At 42.1% G+C, this 26,369-nt stretch overlaps 2 protein-coding genes across 4 annotated transcripts in view; both read left to right on the top strand.

Annotated features, from left to right (window-relative positions):
• Positions 1–4,255, top strand: part of PNLDC1 (PARN like ribonuclease domain containing exonuclease 1) — a 28,598-nt gene extending 24,343 nt beyond the window's left edge. For all 3 annotated transcript variants that reach the window (XM_071806375.1, XM_071806374.1, XM_071806373.1), the window contains one exon: positions 1,979–4,255. In XM_071806375.1, the coding sequence (XP_071662476.1) occupies positions 1,979–2,078 (100 nt within the window). In that variant the 3' untranslated portion in view covers positions 2,079–4,255. The remainder of the gene's footprint in view (positions 1–1,978) is intronic.
• A 6,271-nt stretch (positions 4,256–10,526) lies between these two features.
• On the top strand, positions 10,527–11,944 carry MAS1 (MAS1 proto-oncogene, G protein-coupled receptor). Its single transcript, XM_065834521.2, has one exon. It carries the CDS (start codon positions 10,955–10,957, stop codon positions 11,942–11,944), a length of 990 nt encoding a protein of 329 aa, XP_065690593.1. The 5' UTR covers positions 10,527–10,954.
• The last annotated feature ends 14,425 nt before the right edge of the window (positions 11,945–26,369 follow it).

Genomic DNA, 26,369 nt, shown 5'->3' with positions numbered 1-26,369 from the left:
GGGATGAATCCCACTGCCTCATCACTCTGACATGGTGCTGCATTTAGCTCTTGGGATAACCAGTTGCTGTCTCCACAGCTCTCCTGGAGATCCCCTTTATGCACAGATCATTGCCGGTGTATGGAGACAGGAGAGCATAAGTGCCATGACCTACCTCAACACTCTGCAGGGGTATGACTGCTGGTAGACCTTTTAGCACCAGCTTCAGGAATTAATTCATCTGCACGGTCCCTGGCACCACAGCAAGGCATGGCAGGAGCAAGTAGGGCAGCTGTGCACACCAGGGATGATGCCACAGAGGTTCTGTGTGGGTGATGGACCTCTGCACCCTGTCTGCAGGGTCCATGGGCTGCTGCTGGCCTGGAACTGTGGTGACCTGCCGGCCACTGACAGCTTTGAGACCATTTATGTGCTCTGTCCTTTTGCAGTTCTGCTCCTCCCCTATTAATTCTAGTATGTAATTTATTTGTAAAGGAGGGGGCAGCCTATCACCCCTCTAGTGCCTGTTTCAGGGCTCTGTCCCTGGAGTCACCTGGCAGCTCTGAAGAATGGCCCTTGATTTCTACCTGGTGTGAAAAGATAGCTCTGGTTTGGGTCTGCAGCTATCACAATGCCTCCAAAACCTTCCCATGAAAGAGATACCGTCCATGTAGTTATTTCACTAACCTATTTACCTGCTTTTTTTTTTTTTCTTCCAACCAATATGGTTTCTACACAGTCAACTGTATTCTAGTCTCTTACTGATTCTTCCTTCCCCCATCCCTGTTCCCAAAAAAGCAACAACTAAGCCTTTCTTCACCTGGGAGAGTAGTAAGTTTAATTGTGGCAAGATGTGTGTATGTGTATAAATACTATGCAAATTATATACTATACAGTCATCAGGACTATTGTTACATTCAGCCTGACAAGGAGGCCCTGTCTGGCTCTGTGACTGACACCCTGTTATCTCCTTCCATCAATCCATATTTGGAGGACTACTAAGGAAATAGCTTTGCTGAGAATATATCTCAGATCAGAATCCGGTTTCTTTGTACTACAGCAGAACAATCCACGTGACAACATAGGCGGAGAAAACTCAGTCTTTTGTGGATATTAAGCATGCCTTGAGTCATGCATGTAAACTCTGCTCCTAAATGAGAATGCATATTCCCATCAGTGGGAATGTAGGTGCATGTAAACCACAACAAGGTATTAAAAGATTAGGCCAGGAACTGGGAGAAAAAATATAGGACAGTGAGGCAGAGAAACAGGACGGATGAAGCAGAGCTACCAGCCTTCTCGCTTTTTAGCCTAAATGCCTTGTGAGCAGTTAAAGTGCAGTTAAGCGCTTCCTTGCTAGGGCTATATCCTGTGATTTTTCTGAGACTCTGTTGGCTAGGTGGCTGGTGGTAACCTCAGCATTTCTGTGCTACCCTGGCTCTCCTCTGCACAGCCAGCCCAGCCCCATTCCATCCCACCCTGGGTGCACAAGCAGACTGCCCACCTGGGACATGCGCTGGGGCCCGTCCTGCAGCTGGCTACGCTGTGGCCAGCAGCAGCTATTGCGTGGCCAAGAGCCACACAGAAATGCTGGTGTGCTGCTCAAAGGGCAAGAAAAATCATGTGTCCTTGACATCAAAAGATAGAGGGAAAGCATGACAAAGAGGAAAAAGTACAGTCCTAGAAAATGTGTTCAGCAGGATGCAGAGGCAGCAATAGTCCCTGGAGCATCTAAATTCTGAGGAAATATTTTTTATTAACAAAAGACTGAGACTTCAAGTGCTGGAGGTCCCTGTTAAGGGAAGGGAGAATGCAGTGGTGTCTTTAAATTATCCAGCTCAGATGAAGAAGGAACCTGATGTTTTCATGCAGGAAGAAGTGGAGTTCCTAAAAAATGCAGAACTTCAGTTTCTTTCTCTCCAGCTGCAGTTTGGTTGCTTGTTGTTCACAACCTAACCTCACTGTACCTAACTTATTTTGCGTTATCTCAACTCTGCAGAGCAAATGCTGTTATCAAACCAACCTATGAACAGGAGAGGACAATCAGTACTGTTTCTGGAAGCAAGAGATGCCACAGCCAATATAGATCTTCATGCTGAAGCTTTGACAAGATGTAGCACCACATCACTATGGGAGCTAGAAATCCTGAACCTGGAGTCCTCAAGAGCAGCTTTTCTTCATGTGCAGGGGCTGAATTGCTCCCTGGTTTACTGATACTTATTTCCATGCCTTGGTGATGACTTACGACAGCTGAGCATCTTGTCCCATTTCTGTCACAGGTACAAAGGAGAAAGCTAGAAAAGGTGGAAACGTAAGAAAAGCCAAGCCACTTGTTTTTACTGTAATAGAATAAAACTCTGTTCTTATTGTGTTAGTGGGGTTGAAGTAGTAGGTGAATTCCTTTTATTTTTAATATTTATATTAATGTGCTAGTTAAGCATCTCACAGATTTGAAGTTATCCTCCAAGTGCTCCCATTTTGCAGAGGAGGAATTTTGATGAGGAAGTCTGAGGCAGAGTAAGCAGAAGCCTTGTGAGTTTTACCCTCAGAATCATTGGTTTGTAGTGTTGCTACATTTATCCTTTTGCATAAAATATAATGGCATTTTTTAAAATGTATTTTAGGATTCTGTATCTACTCCAGTCATATACACTTGATAGAAGAGAGAGACAGTTCAGTGTTTTCATTCAGTGACCTTCTGGCTTTATGCAGTAAACCTACTGGATGAGTTTGTTTTGCACTTGTTTTCAAGTTGGATCACCTTGAAAAGTACAAATTATCTCTGAGTCTATATTTTGTCTTTGAAAAGAGACTAGTATTAGAAGCAGTTTAAAATACCAGAAAAACTTTACTCATAGGAAAATGTTTGGCTACTTGAGATTCTTAATTTGAAAAATTCAACACTTGGGAAAAAATCCTAGAGCAGGAAGAAGTATTTTCCTTCTGAAATGACGTTTTGATGCACTGTGCTCTGGTTCATCTCTGTCAGCCAGGCTCCCAAATCGGGTGGCAAGAGAAAAGAGAATTGTATTACAAAGTCCTATTCCATGGTACATTGTGGAAGGTTCATTCCAATAAAGGAGAAATGAGACATGGGAAAACTGGACTACAGTTTCTCTGCAGAACCACAACATGGTATCCACAATGAAATTTTGATTTTAAAATACTGAATTAATCCATAGAGTTTTAGACCACTTTCACAGTTCAGATGGAAATTCCTTTTTTAAATCCCAGCATCATACAGCAATACACAGCTCTTTCAGTCATGTCACTACAAAACTCTTTTTGTTTATTGCTTATTATCTAATTACATCTATACAGAGTAATTACATTTGCAAATATGCCATTGGATAACTTGTATAGGTGTTGCCCTGAGGAGTCACAGACCTATCCTGGCTGAGTCCAAAAAGTGTTCAGAAAAGGCTGTCAACAATTCCTATGTCATCTACCTTGATTTTTTGAAGTACAACAGCTATCATCCTTTTAAATAATTTTCCAATACAAGGCATCCTTAGCACTGTAGCTATTTCTCTTGTGTGTAGTGACAGAGCGCAGAAAGATAGGTGGACCACCAAACTGCAGCTGAAAAATCATGAATGTTCAGTGAATCCAACCAAAGAAACTAAGGTTTAACAGTAACAAACATCAAGGGTCTTACTTAACCATGTATTCCTGCAGTGCAGAGAGCAAATAAAGAATAATGGCTAACCTCTGTGATGGGTTAGAAATGCATGTAAATTATGAATATGTGATACAGAATAAGAATAAAAAGAGGTGTAAGAGAAAGAAGACGGGCAGACTAGTGCAATCAGGAGTAAAGATTATTTCAGGGCAGTCTTTCTTACTATGGCAGGCACTTCACATAGCATAGTCTGACCAGCAACTCTGTTTCAAGAAGGATTTGGACATCTGTTGATTGGAACCTCCAGAAACAACACAGGTTGAGGGACAGAGCACCATGGCACCAGACCCTTCTTTCTTTATTGGTAATAGAAGATTTCTTAGCCAATATGAGGTAACTGGATAAAACCAGACCATCTTATCTCAACCTAAACAAAGTAAAAGCCTAGTTTACTGACTACTTGGCACTCAAAGTTTTCCTTCCAACCTTTTATCATGGAAAGGTCTGACTCACCACTGTCACGAGCCTCATATTTTCTAATCCTGTAACTTCTGCTTTGCACAGCTAAATGTAAAATGATCTAAACTGTCTACACCAGTTAATCATATATGCCAAGTTATTACTTTAATTCTCATCCTATTCTCTCCCCAATGGATTCCTGTATTGTCTTACACATATAAAATGAAAATATAGAATGAAAATACTGCTTCCTGTATTGTTTTAACACTGCATAGCAGTGGTGGCCCTAATGCTTGGTAGCTCGTGGGGCTGTCAGCAGGCAGGTGACATGTATTTTCTCTTCTGATGTGTGATGATTCTTGGTATGGTGTTAGCGTTTGTGCCATCAGTGATCAGCCCAAGAGAGAAATAAGACACAATTATTTTAGCAAGGGCAGATTTCTACTGGGGACAAACCCCACCATTGCAAGGTAAGAACTACTACCTGCTACACATTAGGACTAAAGGGTAGGTCTACAAACAGTTGAAGAGCCTCTGAAACCCAAGGATAGAGGAGACCTCACATTCAATGTGGCTGAAGACAGCAGCTGTGTCAATAAGCAATGTTTTGTGAGGGTCTCGCTGTGATTTTTCATGAAGAGGGAGACAGGGAACAAAATGTTGGTGAGGCTCTGCAGGAGACTGACTGCTAACAACCGAAGTCTCAGACAAAGCATGACCAAGAGTGGATCAGAGTACAGAAAGCTGTGAGGCTGGTTTGTGAAGAAAGAGACGGCTGCTCTGCACTTTATTAAGGCCCAGGTTCCCCCTCTGCATGACACGGTGGGAGGCAGGCAGAGAGTGGGAACACATTTCCACTTGCAAACGAATCTTCTTCTAAGCCAATAGATACAGAAATATGTTACGGAAATTCTTTGAGAGGCGAACACGTGTTGGTTTTAGTAAAGATACACGTACTCTTTTTCTTGCATAGGAATACCTTTTCCATTTATTTTTATAACTTAAAAAATATGTATTTTTTCTATTCCGCCCCAAAAAAACAGAGGAAGATGGGCAAGATGGGAAGATGGGCATATTTGTTTCTCCCAAGCTCAGAGCATCACTAAGAGCTTGTCGCTTCCCAGTACTCTCCCTCTGCTCCCCACCCCTCTCTGATGTGGGTAACTTCCTGCAATTTCCCTCTGGCTGCTTCCTCACCAGCACCATGACAGGACACAGAGGTACCAGCTCAGATCCAGAACATCATGTGTGGTGCACCCAGGCGGGTAAACACAGCCACCTGGTATGGTATGGATGCATCTGTACAGCTTCTGTACCCGAATTGGCCAATTTCCCCTCTGGTTGTGGGGCTGCATGAGTGGAGGCAGCCTGAGGTTGCCCTCCCTTCCAGGATGGCTCACACCTCCAGCTGGCCCTGGGAGCTGGAGCTCTGCCCCTCCAGCCACACAGCGTGGCCGCTGAGGGCCCTGGCACACCACCCGAGCTGTGAAGGGAGAAGGAAGGGGCAACTCAAGTCAGGAGCAGGAACATCTCCACACCCTCCCACACACACATGACAGCAAGTCCATGAAGTTACATGTGAAAAATTCCTCTAACCTGCCACGTGTCTGGGCAATGCAGTAACAAGACAGACACTTCACTTTGCTTCCAAAGATTTCCAGAGCCCTGCACACTGTTTTTGGGCCCGTCTACCCTCCAGCTTTCTATCCACTATTAACTACTCTCTTCTCGTCCGTAATTTCAGAGAAGAACCTAAAATGAATTAATAATCCAAAATCAACTCTGACAGAGAGTAGAAAAGTAACCTGAAAACAGCTTTACCAAACTCTTTTAGTTGCCTGTGTGGTCTCAACAGTAACCATGAACTGCCCATCTCTCACTAGCTGCCTTATTCTTGCCTCAGACAAGGTTCTTCACAGGGTCTCAGAGCACACTTAGTTTTCAGGCTCCCTGCTACAGGCCCTAAATCCACTTTCACAAACAGGCAGCAGGTCTTATCCACCCAGAAAAAAATACGCTTAATTCACCCCTATCAACTTTATTTGCCACAATCTCTCAGTAGGGCTTCAGGATTAAGCAGTAATCCTTGTTTTTGGAGTCTGCTATTCCATACCATTCTCATAAAACCACAATCCTATGATTACCATTAACTGGATTCTAACAACCGAGCAGCCAACCAAGGAGTCTTCATCCTAACCCTGATTCTGTACTTAGTCTTAGTCTTTATCTTCTGTTTTCTTGAATCTTAACTTGTACCATAACCTCACATTTAACTATGAAGAGAGGATCCCTTCTGGCCTCAAAACTAGCTGGTGACATCTACTTTCACCTTGCTTTGCAGAACCCAGCAATAAATCCAGGTCTCATGCCTGTTGCCTATAAAACACAACCCACCAACTACCACCTTTTCAGGGAACTGGGCATATGCTAGGTTGATGGCTAATATGAGTGGGATAAAAGATGTCTAGCAAGGTCTGTAGTGTGTTTTGGATTAGGGTTACCTTAACTCTAAGGTTTACCCTAAGCTTAACTGCTACTTGAACAATATTCCAGTATCATCTGTTGAGGAGCAACCATAAGTTATTCTGGCTCTTCTACTATCTGTTAGTCTTGATGGATCTTAAGAAAGTTAGGTACTGTGTATTTGTCCCCAGTGTTCCCCAGAGTTCTCTGTTTGCTCTCCATGGCACCCCAGAGCACTCTGGGCTTTGGTCATCTTACAACCCCTCTGTTTTTCAGTGTGCCCCTCAGCCCTCCGTCAGTTGTTTGAGCCCAGCTTCTCTGTCCACACACCTCAACCTAAACCCAACTCCTAACCTTTGTTTGAGCTGAATAATTATGGAATTATTTTCAGCTGGAAAATGGTAATGACTGAACGACCAGCAGGAAAAATTGCACTGCCTGAAAGTGCTGCCAATGCTCGTGCCTTAGGGGTTTTTGTCACGGCTTGTGTAAATGTATAATTAGGAGATCTGACTCTCAGGTACACAAAGACTCTTTATATACTGGCACCTGTATCAACCACATAAATCCCTCTAATTTGGTTTATAAATCCTAGGTTGTTGAGTTTTGTTTAATGAATGGATTGTGAGTTCTTTTCAGGTTCCCTTCTGCTTCTGGGAACTGGAGGTATAAGAACATGTCATTATTCAAAGGCTCAAAGCAAAATGATAAAAAGGTAACACTGCTAGCTTCATATCTGCAAGATACTTGAAAGTGTTAGAATATTCAATTTACATCCACTGCAAGGCTGCTCTTGCAGTGGATATACATTGACAAGGCTGTCCCACCAGGTTAGTGTATGACAGAAACTTTTTAGGGTAAAACATAATTTGTGTCACATCTTGATGCATTTTCAGTTTAGATTGAAATTAACAGAGTATCTATACTGTCTGTCATGTCTTTACTGTCTATACTATTTTCTAGTCCAAGATCTATTGGGGTTCCATGCTTTGTTATCGTAGTCCCCTTGTTCAATCTGTGAATAGTTAAACTGATTCAGAAACAGCCACTCCATCTCTTAGCAGCATCTGATGTAAACACTACAAGGGTCAGCAGGCATGGGGTCCCCCTGTGCTATTCATCTTTCCTGTTATTCCTGAAGTCACCAAAGACAAGCTGTGTTCATGACCTATTCCCCTCAAGACCAGGTTTAACGCTGCTGCCCAGGCCATGTAGATGATGACTGATCGTGCCCCAGGGAGCAGCCATTAAGGAAATGCTGTGTACATGTGAGAGAGGTGTCACAAGCCACCCGCACCATGGAGACACAGAGGCCAGGGCATCCCCAGTTTTGGGTTGTGCTTGCACAGCAGACTGAGTGGGCTACCAACCCAGGTACCTAGTCAATCTTGAAATGTTAACATGTTCCTAGAATGACCCTTGTCATTACTCATATGCAGACCTGATTTTATGGGAAAATAAGAGGTTTTTTTGTTTTTCCAAGGTAGCTTGTAATTTGTGGTCCCATAGCTGTTGAACCTAAGGTGGATTACAGCTTAAGCAAATGAAAAGCAATTAGAAGTTGTTTTTATTTCACTCTGTTTCTTTCCTAACTTTATTCTGATCCTGCCTTTGGGGTCATTTATTTCTCACATTGGTTAGTAGTTTCTCCCATTTGGGGATTTGATAGTTCTAGTGAAACATCTAAAGGAGAAGACCAAGCAAACGGTCTCCTTTTTTGGCTAAGAATGTTTGTTCTGCTAATATCTGAATATAAAAACAACCTAATACTTAGGGCAAAAGCAGGGGACATCCTCATGGGATTTTTCAAAGAGTCTAGCTGCTCCTAGGCCTGTTTGAACTTTTCAGGGGAGACTGTTTAAATCTCAAGAACAGATTTTCACTTCATATGTGTAAGGTTTTTTTGGTAGAAAAATCTCAAGATACAGTTTTTACCAAGAGGAATGGATGTATGAGACTAACACAATGATGTGGCTATCTTCTTTGCTCTGTGGTTTCCTTCCTTCCTTCCTTCCTTCCTTCCTTCCTTCCTTCCTTCCTTCCTTCCTTCCTTCCTTCCTTCCTTCCTTCCTTCCTTCCTTCCTTCCTTCCCTATCTCTTTCCTTCTATTTCTTTTTCTCACCTTGTATCTTTTTTCTCTTTCTTTCTCTTTCTCCCTGTCTTTCTTGCTTTCTTTTCTCATATTAAAAAATATAAGACAAATTTACGAATCAACATGTATTTTTTTAGATGCCATTTGGTGGTACAGTTCTAAATTGAGATTTTTCCTTCAGATCTTATCAGCCCCAAATAGATTTCCTACTCACTTCACATTTGTTTGTTTAAACTATGTCTCTTGGTATTGTAGCAGCTCAGGACTTTCCATATATTGCCATTCAGTTCCCACAAGAGTTAACTCCCCGGCTCTCAGCTAGATGACTTGCCAGTTACTGAGTGATGCCATTTGAAGCACAGCCTCAGTGGATGAGCCTGGGGCCCTTTGCTTGGCATGCCTCAGACATCTGGAGCAATGGGAGAACTGCACACTTCTTTTTGAGGGAGTCATGGCACTGTTTGCTCCCCCTCTTACCAAAGGCAAATGGTTGGAAAGGTAACCTGCAGCTTCTTCAAGAAGTTCTTCAACAACTTGGGGAAATCTGAACAGGCCATGGATGTATCTGGAAGCAGAGGATTTTTTCCATTCTCATCTCTGAATGCTCTCACTTGGGAATGACCTTGGTAAGTCCAGAACGTTTTCCTCTGTTTTACTCTCCAGATAGAAATACTCCATTTATACAGAGATACGAATCAAGAACTTTCTTGAGTCTTTTCATACTTTGAGTCTTTTTTTCATACTTGAGTCTTTTAATATTTTTTCCTTTCTTATTTGTTTTAACTCTTGAAGCAGATAGCTTCTCCTTTTCTCCTGTGAAGCTTTACTACACTATCCAGCAGCACAGTGTTTGAGCACCTTCCCTCTGCACTTTTTGCAGAACATCGCTTTTGGGAAGCTTGCCACTCACTCTGGTCACTGCATTCATTTGATGCATTCACATTTTCAGCTATGTTGTTCGTTCCCTCTGACTGTGTCTCTGATGGTGGCGTGGTCAACATGCAGGTGGGATCATCATTAGCATTTTTGTACAGGTTTAAATGCCAGCAAGCCCTAAGGCTTCCCAGGTTGTTTACTGAATGCTCTTTTTCAGACTGCGATATCCTGTCTTAAGAGGCTGTTGTGAACCTCAGAAACACAGGGTTCATGAGAGAAAATTTATGACTGGGGTCAATGCCTCAGTAAAATTTATTTACTTTGCATTTGATTTTCTTAGCTGCTTGAGGATATGGGTAAATTCTCATTATGGCATGTTAATGTACAGGGCTGCTTACGTGGATGAACCAAGTCAGCTGGGCAAGCTTATTGCCACCAGTCAGTCCCTGCTAACATCAGTAAGTCAGCAAAGGTCCTGAATGCGACTCTGTATCATCACAGGGGCAGCTGGGAAGTTAACAGGGAGGAGAGCATGAAGTATTTGTCTGAAAGTCAGCTGAAGCCAATGCTGCTAATTCTCTGTTATGAGATAAAAAGAGACATACAAAAGGATAACTTGTTCTATAACTCGGCAAAATAACAGTTAAAACCATTATAACAATGGCAAGAAACCCAAACAACTAGTTGTCCTTGTGATGGGCTGGATTTGTAATGTTTACAGGATATTTGCAGTTGTGCTAAGTGTTCTGAGTGTGTAAACATGGTTAAATTATGTTATGCTATGATAAATGACTCTTAAAACTGGTAAAAATGACTGTCTCAAAATAGTAGCATTTCACCTTTCTTCCACCTCTGTACTTGGAGAGAATAAAATGCTGAGTAACTACATATCATTTTCACTGACTTAATTAAAGACTTTCCTTGAAAAGTGACACTGGTATCAATTTATTTTTTTAAATAAAAATTTATTAGTCAAATTAACTTGAAATACATACATTTAACTTAAATTTAATGTCATTAGCTTCAATGGGAGCTGAATAGACTTGTCTGAGAACTGTCTAGGGCTCTAACAAGAGCCACCAATGCTATCTGTGACCAGTAGATCGTTAAACTTTGCAATGTGATGGAGGCTTTGCTTGTCCAAGAGCTCCTTGAGGGCATCTCTTTAGCTGTGGTTTAGCAGTCATATGCTGAACCCCATAGAGATGAAAGCTCAGGATTCTTGTAGCATGATGGGCTTGGTGATCTTGAACATTGCCAAGAGTAGTTCTAACTGGGTTTCAGCTAGTGTCAGTATATCAAAGCTGATGTTCTTTTTTCTGAGGCTTTCAGATACGACCAGAAATTGAGGGTCCACAGAACAGAAAGAAAAGGGGGAGGGGAGGAGCACACAATGCTCACAGTATATTTTTATACATATTTACAGAAGGAAGAGCTGTGCTATCCAAACTTGAGCTTTCCCCATGGATGAGCCAAACATAACGTTTCATCCCAGTGAAGGCACAGAGAACATCTCAATGCACAGAAACTTTTCAACACAGGAAAGAGTCTGGGAGATATTGACCCCACTTTGGGTAATTATGGTCATCTCCTTCCTGGGTTTTTGTGAAAATGGAATTGTCCTCTGGTGCCTCTGCTTCCAGATCAAAAGAAATCCATTCACTGCGTACATCACACACCTGTCCATTGCTGACATCTCCTTACTGCTTTGTACATTTATTCTGTCCATTGAGTACATTGCTGGCTTTGGATTTGCGTATGGTTTTTACTATTATATAACCACCACACTGTCTATTGTCTTCCTTCTCGGATATAATACTGGTCTCTATCTCCTGACAGCCATCAGTATTGAGAGGTGTCTGTCTATTGTTTACCCCATCTGGTACCGATGCCACCGATCACAGCACCAATCAGCAATTGTGTGTGCAATTCTGTGGACTCTGTCTTTTCTGATGACAGTAGCCGAATACATAACATGCAAAGATGATTCAACAAAGGAACAATTTGACGATGGCAACCATTGCAAAGCACTGCTCATCTTCACATGGATTCTGACTTTCATGATCTTCATTCCTCTAATGATTCTGTCCAGCCTGATCTTAGTTATCAGGATTCATCGTAACTCCCTGAGACCTCATTCGTCAAAGCTCTACATCATCATTGTGGCCACGGTCATTGTCTTCCTCATCTTTGCCATGCCTATGAGGCTGCTGTATCTTCTGAATTACCACCACTGGTCATCTTTGCTCAGCCAGAAGAACCATGTCACCATTGTTCTCTCCACCGTTAATAGTAGCATCAACCCCCTTGTTTACTTCTTCGTAGGAAGCAGCAAGAAGAAGAGATTCAAGGAGAGTCTCAAAGTGGTTCTTAGTCGAGCACTCGCTGATGGGTTACGGCCAAGAAGCCAGGAAGTTGGCATGAGTTTGGATATAGCTGAAACAATTTTTTAAAGCTTGGGGTGTATGTGGGGGGGGAACTCTAGGGGCAAATAATTGGACTTCGACGGTTTAATAAACCACTGCAAAGCTAAAGGTATTTTTCTTCCATAGAATGCAAAAAGCAGTGGTGAAGTGGTACTATCATCTTCGGTGACTGAGCAATGGAAAAATATGGACTAGAATAACGATAACTTTTATTTGTATTTTCTTAATTATTCAAACACATGCTACATCCTGATGTGACTATGTCAATCAAAGATACCACAGTGGAAAACAAATGGGCCAACAGAGAATATAAAAAAAGGACACAGAAATATGTTATAAATAGTGTGACATTTATACAAGCACTGAGCACCCATAAATGCTATTGAAGTCATCAGGGCCTATGTGTATTTGCATTTTTGAAAGTCAAATCCACTAAATGCAGGATTCACGTTACATACTGGGATTTAGTTTCAATTGTTTCCAGCTTGTTTAAGTGCGCAAAAGAGTTGCTCCCTGGGGGAAACAGAGGAAGAAAACCCTGTATGAGAGCAAGTACCCATACATACCCACAAACATATGGTGTAGTTTTTGTCTAGCAAAACATTTAGGTAGATATTAAATAGTCAAGTTCCTCTGTTGTTAAGAGTCTGTTTTCAAAGTGTATGTTGCGTAAATTCCAGTGACATCAACATTTTTCTGGGTCCTTGGATAATTCGGTACCTGACACACAGGAGCAGCTGGCAACATAGAGATGTTGTCAAGTCACAGAGGGTTTCTGCCCTAATTATGAAGGGTGGGGCTGGCTTATCCCCAAAATGTCAGTGTTCCAGTAGGTTTTGTTATTCAAGGAGTCTATGAGAAAGTCAGTCCCAACACTTGCTGTCCCAGCCACCTAGTATTTCATGGTTCCCTGGGGAATATATATTCCCTGTGTGGTCTCCTTGTTTTATAACATTCGATTTTAGACAAACAGAAAAAAAGAAAGGTGCTTCACACAACGCATGACTGGGGCTCCACGCCAGCAACACCGTTCCAGCCGACTCCCTCCAGCTGTTGAATGCCAGGGTACCAGGGCTGGTATTTTGTGTCATTTAATTCCCAGGGCCACTCACCCAACTATAGCCAAGCTGCAGAGCACAAAGGAAGACAATAGAAAGGAGGGGTCTGGACAGAGATCTGTGGCACTTCCAAAGCGATGTCTGGGAGATGCATTTGCTTCTGGCCCCCACGGAGCTCCAAATTCAGCAGGAACTGAGACCTCCTGCCACAGGCAGAAGCAGCATCTTCAGCTTCCCGCCAAGTTTCCATTGGCACACTTAATAGCTAACTGGGGAAAGAAAAATACAACCTACCCCTCCTTTGCTGAAAGATTGCCAGTCCTGGGATAAGGAAGACGGTAGGTTAAGACTGAGGATTGGATGGGAATTTACACAGAGAAGAGATCTCAGAGGGAGAAATATTCCTTCTACGTAAGTGCCCGTTTCTCCTTACATTGAAGTGTTGTAGTGTATCACTGCAGAAAACTCAGGAAAAAGAAGAGGTTACCCTTGTATCTTCCGAATTCCCTCACTCCATCAAAACCTTTATCTGCGACAGCCCTTCTGCTTGTCCCAATTTTTGTCTTTGAAATTCTAGTCCCAGGCTCGTCACCTCATCTACCACCTGAATGGTGGCAGATTAGTGCAGTCTGCTCCTCTCCAGGGGCAATGATCTCTGTACTGCTGGAATGACAAATGAGCAGAGCAGCTCCCCATTGCCAATAGTGAGTGCAAGACATGGCAAACAGGTCTGTGGGCACCCTGTGGGGGTCAGAGGGAATGGATGTGTGTGATGTCCACATACATGTGGCATCTTTGTGCATGCACATGCTGGGGGACTGTTGAGGAAACTGTCGACACTGACAAATGCCATAAACTTGAATACTAGGGTACATCTAGCCCAGAAAAACAAACAAACAAACCAAACCAACTCTTTTCTCTAAGGCTATTCCCTACCCTTACCTCAAGTCCCTTTATAATAATCATATGGAGAGGGGCAGAGCTGCAGCTGCTGTAACCACGCATGTAACCTACTACTCTCAAAGTGATTCAAGTGACACAAGGCATATTATTTACAGTGCTTAAACACACCCAGATTATTTTAACAGGTTGGAATTGAGGATCACTATGCATGCAGCCAGGGCAGTACATCTGAAGAGGCAATGATATGCATCGGGGCAATCTGGGTACATGTGAGCTGAAGAGGTGCTTTAGGACTTTTAGCTTCTTACCCCTTTTCACTTGTGCCTGGCCATGCCCTCAAATCTTTCAGAATTCGGACTGCTGCCCACAGATCAGTTCACAGAGCAGAAAAAATTAACATTCAGCACAGGATGAACATCTAGAAGGGTGAATGAGAATGAACAGTTAACAACTGAAAAATGATTAATATTTCCCAATCTACAGATAAAAATATCTCAGGACTGTTCTTTCTCCTTTATCACGGCACCTGATGACTCGTCTTCTGCATCAGGCAGACAAGCTCCAGTACATGCGGAACTTATCAGCACATTATTCCATTATTAAAAAAAAAAAAACAAAACACCAAAACAGAAAAAAACAACAGGGAAAATGTGACACTTCGTTTGTTGCACAACAGGAATGTGATTGTCCAGAAGCCTGCAGTTAAAAAAATTATTTGTATCTGTGGGAAAGGGTGAAATAACCCTGTGCAGATCAGGTGGTGTTAATAAGCACTTTGCAGTGGTGCAGAGCTGGAAAGATTGTCTTGTAAGTAAGTAAAGTACTAGCCATGGAGTTCAGAGATGTGTATTCTGTTTTAATGCAGTCTTGGCACGTAATTTTTCTGTTCCTCCCTTTCCTGCCTATAAAATGAGGATTATTTTGTTTCCAGTGTTGTGCCTTCACATCTAAACTATAAACACTTCAGAACTGCAGCTATCTCTTGGTTATATCTTTTAATGTGCAGGGCAATAAGGATTCAATTTTGCTTTGTGGTAAGACGAGGAATCATTCAGGGAAGAAATGCCCAGGATAGTGCTTACTTTATTAAAATTCTCTTTACCAAATTTCTGCGCTACTTGATACTACTGAGTGTTGTGAGATATAAAAGTGTCATCAGAAATGCAGAGAGAAACACAGAAATGCACTTCCCTTGGGACTGCACAGAGTTTTTTGTTGTGGTAGCTACTCCCTGGCTGGAGAGGACAACATGGGGCAGGTTGCTGTACAGGTTCAGGTCCAAAACTATGCAATCAGTTTATGCAGCAGCTTTCTTCTGTAACTCACAGACTTTGTGAATGATCCTTGCGACAGCAAAGGCAGAGGGGTGAGGAGGAGCATACTGTCCAGTTTACTTCTAGCCTCGAGCTTAGCCTGGGAAATGCTAAAGGAAATTGAAATACTTCCCAGCTGTACTGGTTGCTGATGTAGGGTTTTGCAAACAGAGAGGTTCAGTACAAGGGATCACGTATTACTCCTTGAGTTCCCCGTATCATGGATGCCTGATGAGACGGTGCCCAGAGAGGGCGTTTGAATCCTTAGCTGACTTTCATCCTCCACATTCTGCAGTTCTTTCCCCACACTGCTTTCTGGACCTGCCAATACCCACCGCTCTCAGTCTGTTATGCTAGACCTGGACTGTGTACTCTTGTCCTGGTGGTGGGGTGTCCACCCCTTTGGTAGCCCCAGTGGGTATCAGCGTGGAACCTAGCTGTGTGTGCACCTCTCCTTCCCCAGCATTGCCTTGTTTCCAGCAGAAAGGACAGCTGCTGCCTGTGGCTTGCAGCTACTCCTTTAGTTCAAGCAGTGGCATTCCTGGCTTGCTGATGCTGTAGCGATGATACTGGTCAGCAGAGGTACCATTGTAAGATGGTACCTAGGTCAAGAGAAAGTGGAAAATTGGTGTGAGCTTGTGTGTAGCTGCCATAATATGCTGACTGCCATGTCTGTACTTTGCTGCTTATCTTCCTAACTGCATGCAGAAATCATCTGTTAAGATTCACTACTGGGGGCTTCTAGCTACTTAGGCAACAGGAAGGCCAGTTTGCTTTCCATTTGGTTGGCCAGGTGCTTTCGTGATGTCCACATGGGGTTATTTTGCTTTTCCAGTTGGCTCCTACAAGCCTAAAAGATGAAGCACCAGGGTCCACATTGAAATAAAAGAACTGTAGGTGCAAAATTCAAAGAAAAGGTACTGAGATCAGGTAGCATACATGATCCTAATACTTTTGCCTTGCATGTAGTAATTCCATTTTTAATTATATGACTACAACCTATTTTTTTCAAAACTGGACTCTTACCTTATTACGTACACAGTCTGGACCTGCTGCTGGTATAGTCAGCATTTCTAGAAACCTTGCTTCACTTGTTCCAGAAATATGGAGGGTAGGAAAATAGAGGGAGTGGACATGGCAGTGTCCCTCTGGTCCCAAATGCTATCTTCAGCAGTGGTCATAAGCAAACGCCTATAGAGAAGAAGAAACAGGGCAAACACATATGACACTTCCTTCTCATTCCCTCCAAGCTTTCAAGAGCTGTTAGCTCAGAAACTTCCCGGACTAGAAATCTTTGTATTTGATAACCTTCAATGGATTCCCTTCAACAATTACATCTGACCTCCACTGGAGGCCATACAAGTATTTCATGTCATTGACACTGCTTCACAGCTTAATTAAATGTTTCCTGAAAAATATCCTCCTTCAGGTTGTTTTGATCTGCCACTTCCTAGACCTTTTAAGGCCCCTAATTCCTGTATTTGTACAAAAATGCTAGCGATCTGTTCTGACCAACCTGTCTGTGTTGCTTGTGATCGAACAGATATCTTTGTACCTCCCAACAGCTATTTCTCCTTTGACTTCTTTATTTTTTTTTTAAAAAAACCCTCTCCTTGCTTTTAAGGAGCTCCTTTCTTGACATTGAGTGCAATTGTCCACAATTTTGTTACTCCTGCAAAGATCTGGCTGTATTATAGTGGCCACTGCACAGCAATGTTTTGACAGTGGCATTTTGAACCAGGTTCTATATGTTACTTAGAAGTCAGGGGATGCTTTTCTCCTCACCAGCCCCTGTGCCAGTTACTCCTTGGAGAGTTGGTGACTACCTGAACCAGTGTCCTTGGCCCCACGCTCTGACATGACCATCACGCTGCCATGGGACAGCTGCTGCCCTGCATCGCTGCCCCATGCTCTGCCTTCACAGCAGCTACAGTCCCCCTCAGCACCTTGGCTGGGCAGCCAGTGAGACAGAAAATAGAAAAAAGTATTTTTTAAATTCCAACTGGAATTTTAGTCCACAGGTTTGAAATCTAGACTAACATGTTAATCTGTAACAGTGATTTTTATCCTAAACTTTCTCCAATTTGCTGCAATTATTCCACCACTAACACTGTCTATGTATCTTTCCTCTATAGTTTGTACCTTAGTATTTCATGGTCACCCTGAAGATGTGTTCTCAAGAGTAGAAATAAATTCTCACTTGGATTCTATCATTCTAACACCATTAAGCAAGAAATGACACTACACAACTAATTTTTTTTTTTTTTTAGAATAGGAATAACTTTAAATTAGGTATTTATTTATCCGATTAAGAATTTGCTTTTATGACAAATATGGGCCTTGAAAATTGGACTTTACAGCAAATAAACATATGATAAAAGGTAAAAGATTGTTGAGGTAAAGAATAAATTAAAATATCTATAGAAACAAGTATTTTTATGTATAAAGAGTCTACAAAGATATGTAAAACTTTTAACAGTTATCTGCAGAAGATGGAGTGAACATCCTGGTGTCACTGTTCTATCTCACAAGTAAAAAGACATTTGCTTAAATGTATTGGGGAAGGGTGTTTTATGTTCTATGTTGTCTTTGATCTATCTGGATTTATTTTTTGACTCAAAGAACAACATGTGTTTCAGATATAACTTTAAAATATTATTTATAGGACAAAAGTTCTCTTTATTACAAGTGAAGATTTTCAGATGAACACATACTTCAAGCTCGCTGAAGATACTCAATTACATACTACAACAAAGTGTAATTATTTTGGTGAAAATAAAGATGAACAACCAGCAATTTTTGTTTTGGCTATTTTTTATATTTTTTTCCTTGGGCTTGGCCTGGAAGGGACCTGCCTTGAAGCAGGGGACAGGCTGGGCCAGTCAGACCAGTGTTGGAGCAATGAACAATACCTCTATCGCTAACCTTGGCACGGCTGAGGTCCTCTGTAAATATACCTCTATTTACTAACTATATTCTTTGTTATAAGCTCTCTTTTGGTTCATTTATCAGTTACCATGTATCTCTTTGAGCACAAGACTGGCCTCTGTTTCTTAGCAGCCTTCAGTGCTGAGAAACTTTTATCTGTACTTTTCCCTGTCTGGATTTGATGTCACCTCCCAAAGCATCATTCAACCACTCTGTGTGCCGTCCCTTGGGTTCCCCCTTGCCTAATCCTTAGAGCAGAAGACTTCTAAGCCTACAGCACAGCTATTTTAAGTTTTTGGGCAGTCACAGAGAAATATATGCCATGTATCTCTCATCTTTCTATCCATCCCGAGTTTTCCTACTCATACTTCCCTCCAGTTTGATCCTTAGCATAAAACTTATAAAATTCTGCAGAGGTTGGATGACTCCTACCTTGTCTACTCAGAGTCACTGCAGCCATAACCTTCTCTTGGCCATGAGATCATGTACCTCCTGTACCATTAGAAAGACAAAACACTGGCAAGAGGATTGAACAAACTTTCAGTTCACGGCCCATCATCAGACAGAGTCAGTCTCCATGTTATTGCTTTGTGTGCGGTAGCAAGAACAAAAGATAAAGAAAATCCCTCCAAGTAGTTTTACCAAAGGTTTCAAATATGAACTAGTGCTCGCATATCAAAGCAGCAGCTCCTCCAACACCTGTTTCAGAGCACAAGCTCTGAGGCTGGAGTGCACATTAGAACACTGTGAAGGTGAAAGTTACGCCAAATAATATACAGAGAAAAGTATTTTCTTTCCTGTGTGACGCAAACATTCCATCCTATTTTGGGAGAGAATGTACATGGTATGTCCTAATATTAGTGTATTTCAGCTGCTAAGGAAATAACTGTCTGGAAATATCAATATTTAGCATTAGTAAATTTTCCACCGCAGCTTTTATTCACTTCAGTAAGAGTGAACTGTAAGATTTTCTTTCCCATGATCGCATTTATCATATCTGTAAATTTCGTGTCAGTACATAAGAAAATACCACAAAACTCTTCAAGAGAGTTGTCATTCGATGTTGATCTGATGCATATTTCTTAGCACATTCAGTATCATATTTACATGTGTTCTGTTCACTTAACTGAAAAAAGGTAAGGAAAATCTGGATTACTTCCACTGACTCAGGTGGAGTTATTACAGATTCAAAACAGTGCAGTTTGTAGATCTCTCATCTTGTAATCTATATTTGCAATCTATTATTATAATCTAATGTGAATCTTTAATTGAACCATTTATACAATATTTTTATTTGTCATTAATCCTGGAATGGCTTGATTGGGTCTTCGTATTTATTGATATTTTTTTTTTACCCTAGCTCCTTCAGCAACTTGTGAATATAAAACATACAGGGGAACACAACATCTCTTATTAAAGAAATGGATTGTCACTTTTCTTCTAAATGAGTTTATATGTAACCTTATTTCTTATTCTTCTACTTCAGATATATTAAATGTTTTACAGACAAATGTAATGGAAATAAAATGCATACCAAGAAGACATTTAATATAGGCCTAAACAGATTTATGAATGTGGGTATGAAAACAAATGTGTATACATGGACAGAATATATAAATATACTCTAACAAGACAGGGCAACAGAAGAATCAACTGAATGAATTATACCACATATTTTAGTTCTCCACAAATAGCACATTATGCAAGAAATGTCTTGCATAGCTTCTTTCCCCTGAGAGGAAGATGAAGAAAGAAAATGTAGGTTGAGCCTTGATGATTTAAACAAAACTGATCCGTTAATTTTTAAGTGTGATGCTGAAGATGGTGTTTTCATTTTAGTATTCTTCATTTACAAGGGAAAGTAGTCAGAGTACACAGAGCCAGGAAAAATGAAATGAAATCAAAAATTATCAGCTGTCTTGTGACAATCAAGATGGAACAAATGACAACTTATTGCCATGCATAGTACTAATCAATTAGGTGAAGTGATTCCTGAATTAGAAAAAGTTGCTTATTGTGTCAGAATAAAAATACAGCATGATGGGGCAGTAAGTCTTCCAGATGTAAGAAGTTTCATTTATTAACTTCAGCTCCAGAAGAGAATACCTGCAGGTTTTTGCTGTGCCAAGTGGTCTTTATGTATCTTGTAGCAGCTTGCACTTCTCACAGCAGAGGAACCACAACTGTTTTCAGCTATTCTAGGTGAGGGAACTGGAGGTTAGCTTTTCCCATTATCACATCCTTCTGTCCTGATCTGCAACTTACATTGAGATAATCATATTACAGATCAGGTCCCAGATACAGGAAAGAGAAACACTTCACCTCTGGAAGTTAAGAAGTGATGGGAAAAATGAAATTACTGGAGAGTGAAAACAATAGGTTATCACATTTGGAAAGAGACGGTGATATTTTTGGAGTACACAGTTAATGGCAAAAGATAACAGCCTGGGAGATTGCTGACAAATGTCAGTTGGGAAGGGGATAGAGGGAACTGTCAGCAAATGCATTTAGGGACATTTTCATTTCCAAGGCCTGCCTCGCAAGTGGGGTCGGTGTTTGCTACCAGCATGCTTACCTCTGCTTGTCTGATAGAATGCTCTCTGGGAACACAGCAAGGTTGGCAAGAACAGGTTCACGTTGCATGCCCGTCTGGTATCAGCATGGGTCACAGAACCAAAGGATGGTGGCCAGCTCAAAGATGGTTGTCAGCAAGAGGCCACTGAGACAAAAGTTCCCGGGAGAAGAGCAGACAAAAGTGTGAAAAGTGACACTGAAAGAAAGGAGCCCAGGACTGGGTAATGAGGTTTAAATCACTGAAGAGTCTTCCACTCTACATTTACTGCCTTGGTAAGGTGCTCTGAGGTTAAATTTTTTGTGATAAATTTCTAGTGTGTGCTTCAAATGAAACACGATCAGCAGAGAAATCAAATCATATTCCTCTAACATAAAAAACTAGTGCTAGTGAAATTTCATTGACTACCAATGAAAGTACCATTGGTTTACTCTGGTGAAGTAGTTTGTATTTTACAGGCCTTGCTCTGCTTGCTGAAAATCTACCAAGTAACCTAGGCCCTAGCTGGTGAATCAGATCCTTTGTCACTATAAAATACTGAGTTCTTACTCAAGCATAAATAGCCAAGAGTCATATTCCTACAGCTAGACCAAAGATGTGAAAAGAGATGGAGAAATACAGAAAAGCTCCTAAAGATTTGCTTAGGCAATGACTCAAGACTGGCCTTGACTGGCGCCATCTTCTGATCTTCTAAGCCACAGTACGAACCAGTGTCCTTCTCAGCACAAACACCGAGTACAGTATCTAAGGACTTTCTCAACAAGACAAAGATTTCAAATAAAACCAACACATTTAGACAAAGCTGACATACTTTTACAGTTTCATTAAACAATAACAGCTAGATTAGGAAATGTCATTAATTATCTCTCTGACTGCATGGGCAGCCTAAACCTAAGTTCGTGAAACAAGGTCATCAGTCACAGTTTTCCTCAACAGTCTTCTTTTACACTGTTATAAAGCAGGGTAACTCATCATAACAAATCAGGAGGTAACTCTTGTCAAGGGCTTGCCTTTCAAAAATGCTAAAGAAACAGAGAAGAGTAGAAGTGCACCAGAAAAGGAAGGGAAAGCAGTAGAAAGCATTAGAGAAATGGTGAAAGACTGAACAAGCTACCGAAAGAACAAGGAGCATTCAGAAATAATGGCAATGGTTGTAAGATTGGGAAGACTAAAGTTTAGGTGTAGCAAGCAAGTAAAAAGCAAAGAAGAGAGAAAAACTTGGTGCATGTTGCCTCTGTGCTTTCTGAAGAACAGCACGGGTCCCTGGAAGAGCCTTATGAAGAGTCTTCACAAAGTACAAAAATAATTGTTTTATTACAGTATAGCTTACAGACAGCTAGAAATAAACTGTCTAAATCTCACTGAAGAAACAATTTCCCACAATCAAATGTAAAACCAGCTCTGGATTCTGAAAGTTTTTGTTCCTATTTGCTGAAAAGACAGAGATCAGATACGAGTGTTAAAGGCAGCTGAGACGGTAACAGTAGAAGCAAGCTGCCTTTCAGCCAGCCTGTGCTGCACAGCAGATACTGGCCACATGAAGCAAAAGTGGGAATCAGAAGAACATTAAATGATGTGACATTTGATACCTGCCAAGCTGCCAGGAAGAATCCTAGAGGACCTGTGTATTCATCACCTATCGTTGATACCCTGACTACTGAAAACCACCCGTAACTTGGAAGTTTCAGCATGAGTTTCAAGTACCCTGGGATTTAGTTCAATATAACTAGCAGTCATTGTGCTGAATATCCTGAGGAAAAGGTAAGATTATGAGATCACATTTCAGAATATTTTAACACTATCCCACAGTATCCAGTTAACTGATATGCCAATATAATTAAAGATGGATGGTAAATATTTAAATTATAATTTATAAATTATATTCATCATGAAACATTCCTGCCTATTTGTAAAACATAGTTTATGATACAAAAATGACTGACACATAGTTCACATCATTTTTTATGCATGTACTTAGCCTTAAACATGGGAGAAATTCCATGGACCTTCAGAGAACCACTGAATCCCTCAGATTATAAAAGTTAAGGAAAATACATAGGAAATGGAAACAGTCATAGGATTGGAATCTGCAAACTTTTACTTTATATTTTTACTTTAAAAGTATTTGTATTTACAATGTATATTTCATTATTTATGCAGCTCCATAGCTATCCAGCTTTAATTCACTGTTATGAATATATAGTAGTACTTCCGATGAAAGTAGAATTCCTGTTTTTCTCCTTTCTAACTGGTATTTTTTCCTGATGTTTCAATTTCTTCCCTTCTTGTAGGGTAGCTGCTCACATACTTTTCTCTGTATGCGAAGAATCCACTCTGTATTATCTGAGCCTTGTGTAAATATAGGGGCCTACGCATGGAAAACAGTATGCAGAATGAAGAACGTAACTCTGATAAACTTCTTCATTCTTTTGTCAGTAAGCAACTTTGAATTAGCTCTTATCAGATAACTGAAATTAGCTGTTTATACACTGCCAGGGTCTGAAACTGCAGCTCTTTATATGTATTTCTAATGTTAGCAAGGTGAGCAGTAAAGTCACTCACATGCTTAAATGTACACAAAGATAATTTCAGGAATAACACTCTATTTGCAGAAAGTCAGGGAGCTAATCAGATCAAAAGTTACAGTATGTCTGCCTGCACTGCTGTATGCAGTGAGTTTCATGGTCAGTACATTTTTAATTCAATTTGGTAAGCACAGACAGAATTTACCGGTAAGTCTTACGTATTTGCTCTGCTCTGTCTAGTGTGATGCTGGAACTGCCAGCAGAGTTTAAGAAACATAACCACAGAAACAATAGACTTGGTATTCCTTTTGTCTACTGCTTTTGTCCTCTTTTGAGCCTTTGAGTTCATGCCATTAAGCTCATCTTTAAACTATACAGGCTGGAGTCTTAAAAGCAGATAACTGGGATTCTTGGATTTGGATTTGGAGCTTTAAGGAATCCACTGAAGACTAAAACAAAAGAGCAAGAGTTGGCAATAATTCATCATATAGGAATAGAAAGCTGCCAAGGATAACAGCATTTATGCAGTACTTTTCATTAATATTTTTCTTAGGTTCTGAGCCAAGATAGATTGATCATCGTTTAATGTCACAACGCTCTTTCCAGCATAAAGATTGAACGTCTTCCTCTCTTCATCAGCTGAGGACATTGCTATTAGGTTAGGTTGTGATAACTCCAGAAGCTAAGTTGCTGCTACAGCTGAACTGACTTACCATTGTGGTCTTCTTTCTGTTTTACCTGCCTCCTCTTCCTCCTCTGCCCTTATACCAGGATTCATCACTTCACTAAGCTGCTAAAAGTACTGAGCTGGCAGAAAACTATTCCTTTTTTTTTTTTTTTCAGCGGGTGATTTTTTTCTGTTGGACTCATGAGTTAATTCATGAGTTGAGTGGCTTTACACAAGGACCAGCACATCTTGTGCAAGCAGACAGGCAGAGGGGACTGGGAGCTGAGGCCACATGTGGCAGTGGAGAACAAATGGCTAGACTTGAGCTGTAACTTCTGGCTGCCCTGACTGGTTGAAATTTCACAGCAGTTGAAGCTGAGATTACTTGGGGCCTACTTCCCCTGCAGCACTAGCTTCGCCCTCCTGTCCCCCTTCTCGAGCTGCTGCCAGTGTTTGTGCAGATACACAGTGAATCACAGAAGACAGACAATGGATATTGCTGAAAACTTGAGCAGAATAACCAAAACTGTCTGATAGCTTTCAGCCAGAGCAGCATCTCTAACCAGCCGACTGCCCTGCTGCACAAGAACTGATGTTACGGAAAAGGAGGGAAGTGGGATACGTAACTGAGAGAAAGGAGGAGGAAAGGTGGAGGAAAGGAGCAGATCACGGCAGCTTGGAAGAGGGTTAAACCACCACAGAAGCAGATCTTCAGAGCTGTCTTATTCCTTTGGATGCCAGAGAATGGGGCAAGAGAAACAGAAACAATTTCACTCATAGGCCTGTTACATTTCTTTGTGCAAATGGCTTTTGGAAGGCATTAATCATCAGTGAACAGAATTTCTTCACACAAGTAAGACAGCTATTTAATAAGTGTTTATTTTTCTTTCACTCTCCCTGCCTTTATGCCTCTTACCACACTCAAAGGTGCTGCTTCTCAACAGCAGTTTCATAAAAAATTAAAAGCTATGTCTCTCTTTTGAATCATAAACATCCCAGTTAAAATTTGCTGAATCCTGGAAATGATCTATTGTACAAGCTCTGGGCTGGCTGTCTCTTCTCATTGAGGCAGAGGTGGTAGGAGAACATCTCTTCCACTTCTCTGGCTAGGCTGCTGCCCTGTCCAAGCCTGCCCTCCCGCCCACGGATTGAAATGGGGGATTCATTTCCACACTAGATTCCCTGCTGTAGCAATAATTCTTGCAGCCACATAACCAACCATGTTGCTACTATCGCCTCCTCAGTCTCCATCCCTCACGGGTTTAGTTTTCTGGTCTCTCCCAAGATGTCATGGCACGTTTTGAGCAACCCCATGTAACTTCTCCCAGTGTGCCTCCAACTTAACCACTATGCCACCCACAGTGCCTTTCACAGGATGGCTCCCCGCACACCTACCCCCACCTACAAGCCGGCCAGCAGCCGGCACAGCGCAATGCCTCAAGTCCCCCTCCCGACAGCACAAAGTGGGCTGACCGCCCGCCCCCCTGCGCCCGGTGCTCCGCAAGAGGGATAACTTGTCCCCGGAGCTGCTGAGGTGGCAGCTGAGGTGGGCAGCGGGACTGCCCTGCACACCTACACCGGGGACACGGACGGCGGGCACTCCGGGCCGCTTGTCTTCTGTGAGCGGGTAGCGAGGACGCCGCTCGGTCTGGCGGCAGCGTTGACATCCGCGGTGGCTGCCAGTGGCTGTTATGCACCCGGCCCGGCCCGGCCTGACAGACAGACAGACAGACTGACAGACTGACTGCAATCTGGAATATTGTGTCCAGTTCTGGGCCCCTCAGTTCAAGAAGGACAGGGAACTGCTGGAGAGAGTCCAGCGTAGGGCAACAAAGATGATTAAGGGAGTGGAGCATCTCCCTTATGAGGAAAGGCTGAGGGAGCTGGGGCTCTTTAGCTTGGAGGAGACTGAGGGATGACTTTATCAATGTTTACACATACATAGAGGGTGAGTGTCATGAGGATGGAGCCAGGCTCTTCTCGGTGACAACCAGTGATAGCACAAGGGGAAATGGGTATAAACTGGAACACAGGAGGTTCCATTTAAATTTGAGAAGAAACTTCTTCTCAGTGAGGGTAACGGAGCACTGGAACAGGCTGCCCAAGGGGGTTGTGGAGTCTCCTACTCTGGAGACATTCAAAACCCACCTGGACACATTCCTGTGTAGCTTCATCTAGGTGTTCCTGCTCCGACGGGGGGATTGGACTAGATGATCTTTTGAGGTCCCTTCCAATCCCTAACATTCTGTGATTCTGTGGCTCACTGCCCGCCCGGGCCGCGTCGCAGCACTAATAGCGCGTAACCGCCACCCCCAAGCGCACCGTTGCGGGCCGGGGCACGCGCTCAGCGCCCGCCACGTGCAGGTTCGGGAGGGGGGGGCGGGGCGCGGCCGCCGGAGTCTCCACCCACTCCACGGCAGGGGAAGGGGCGCATCATGTGAGCGGCGCGCCCGCACATGACGGCGATCACATGACTGGGGAAGTGG

Source organism: Patagioenas fasciata, chromosome 3, assembly GCF_037038585.1.
Source record: "Patagioenas fasciata isolate bPatFas1 chromosome 3, bPatFas1.hap1, whole genome shotgun sequence".
Taxonomy (NCBI): Eukaryota; Metazoa; Chordata; class Aves; order Columbiformes; family Columbidae; genus Patagioenas; species Patagioenas fasciata.
The sequence above is the reverse complement of the archived record's forward strand: the minus strand, read 5'-3'. Positions and strand labels throughout refer to the sequence as shown.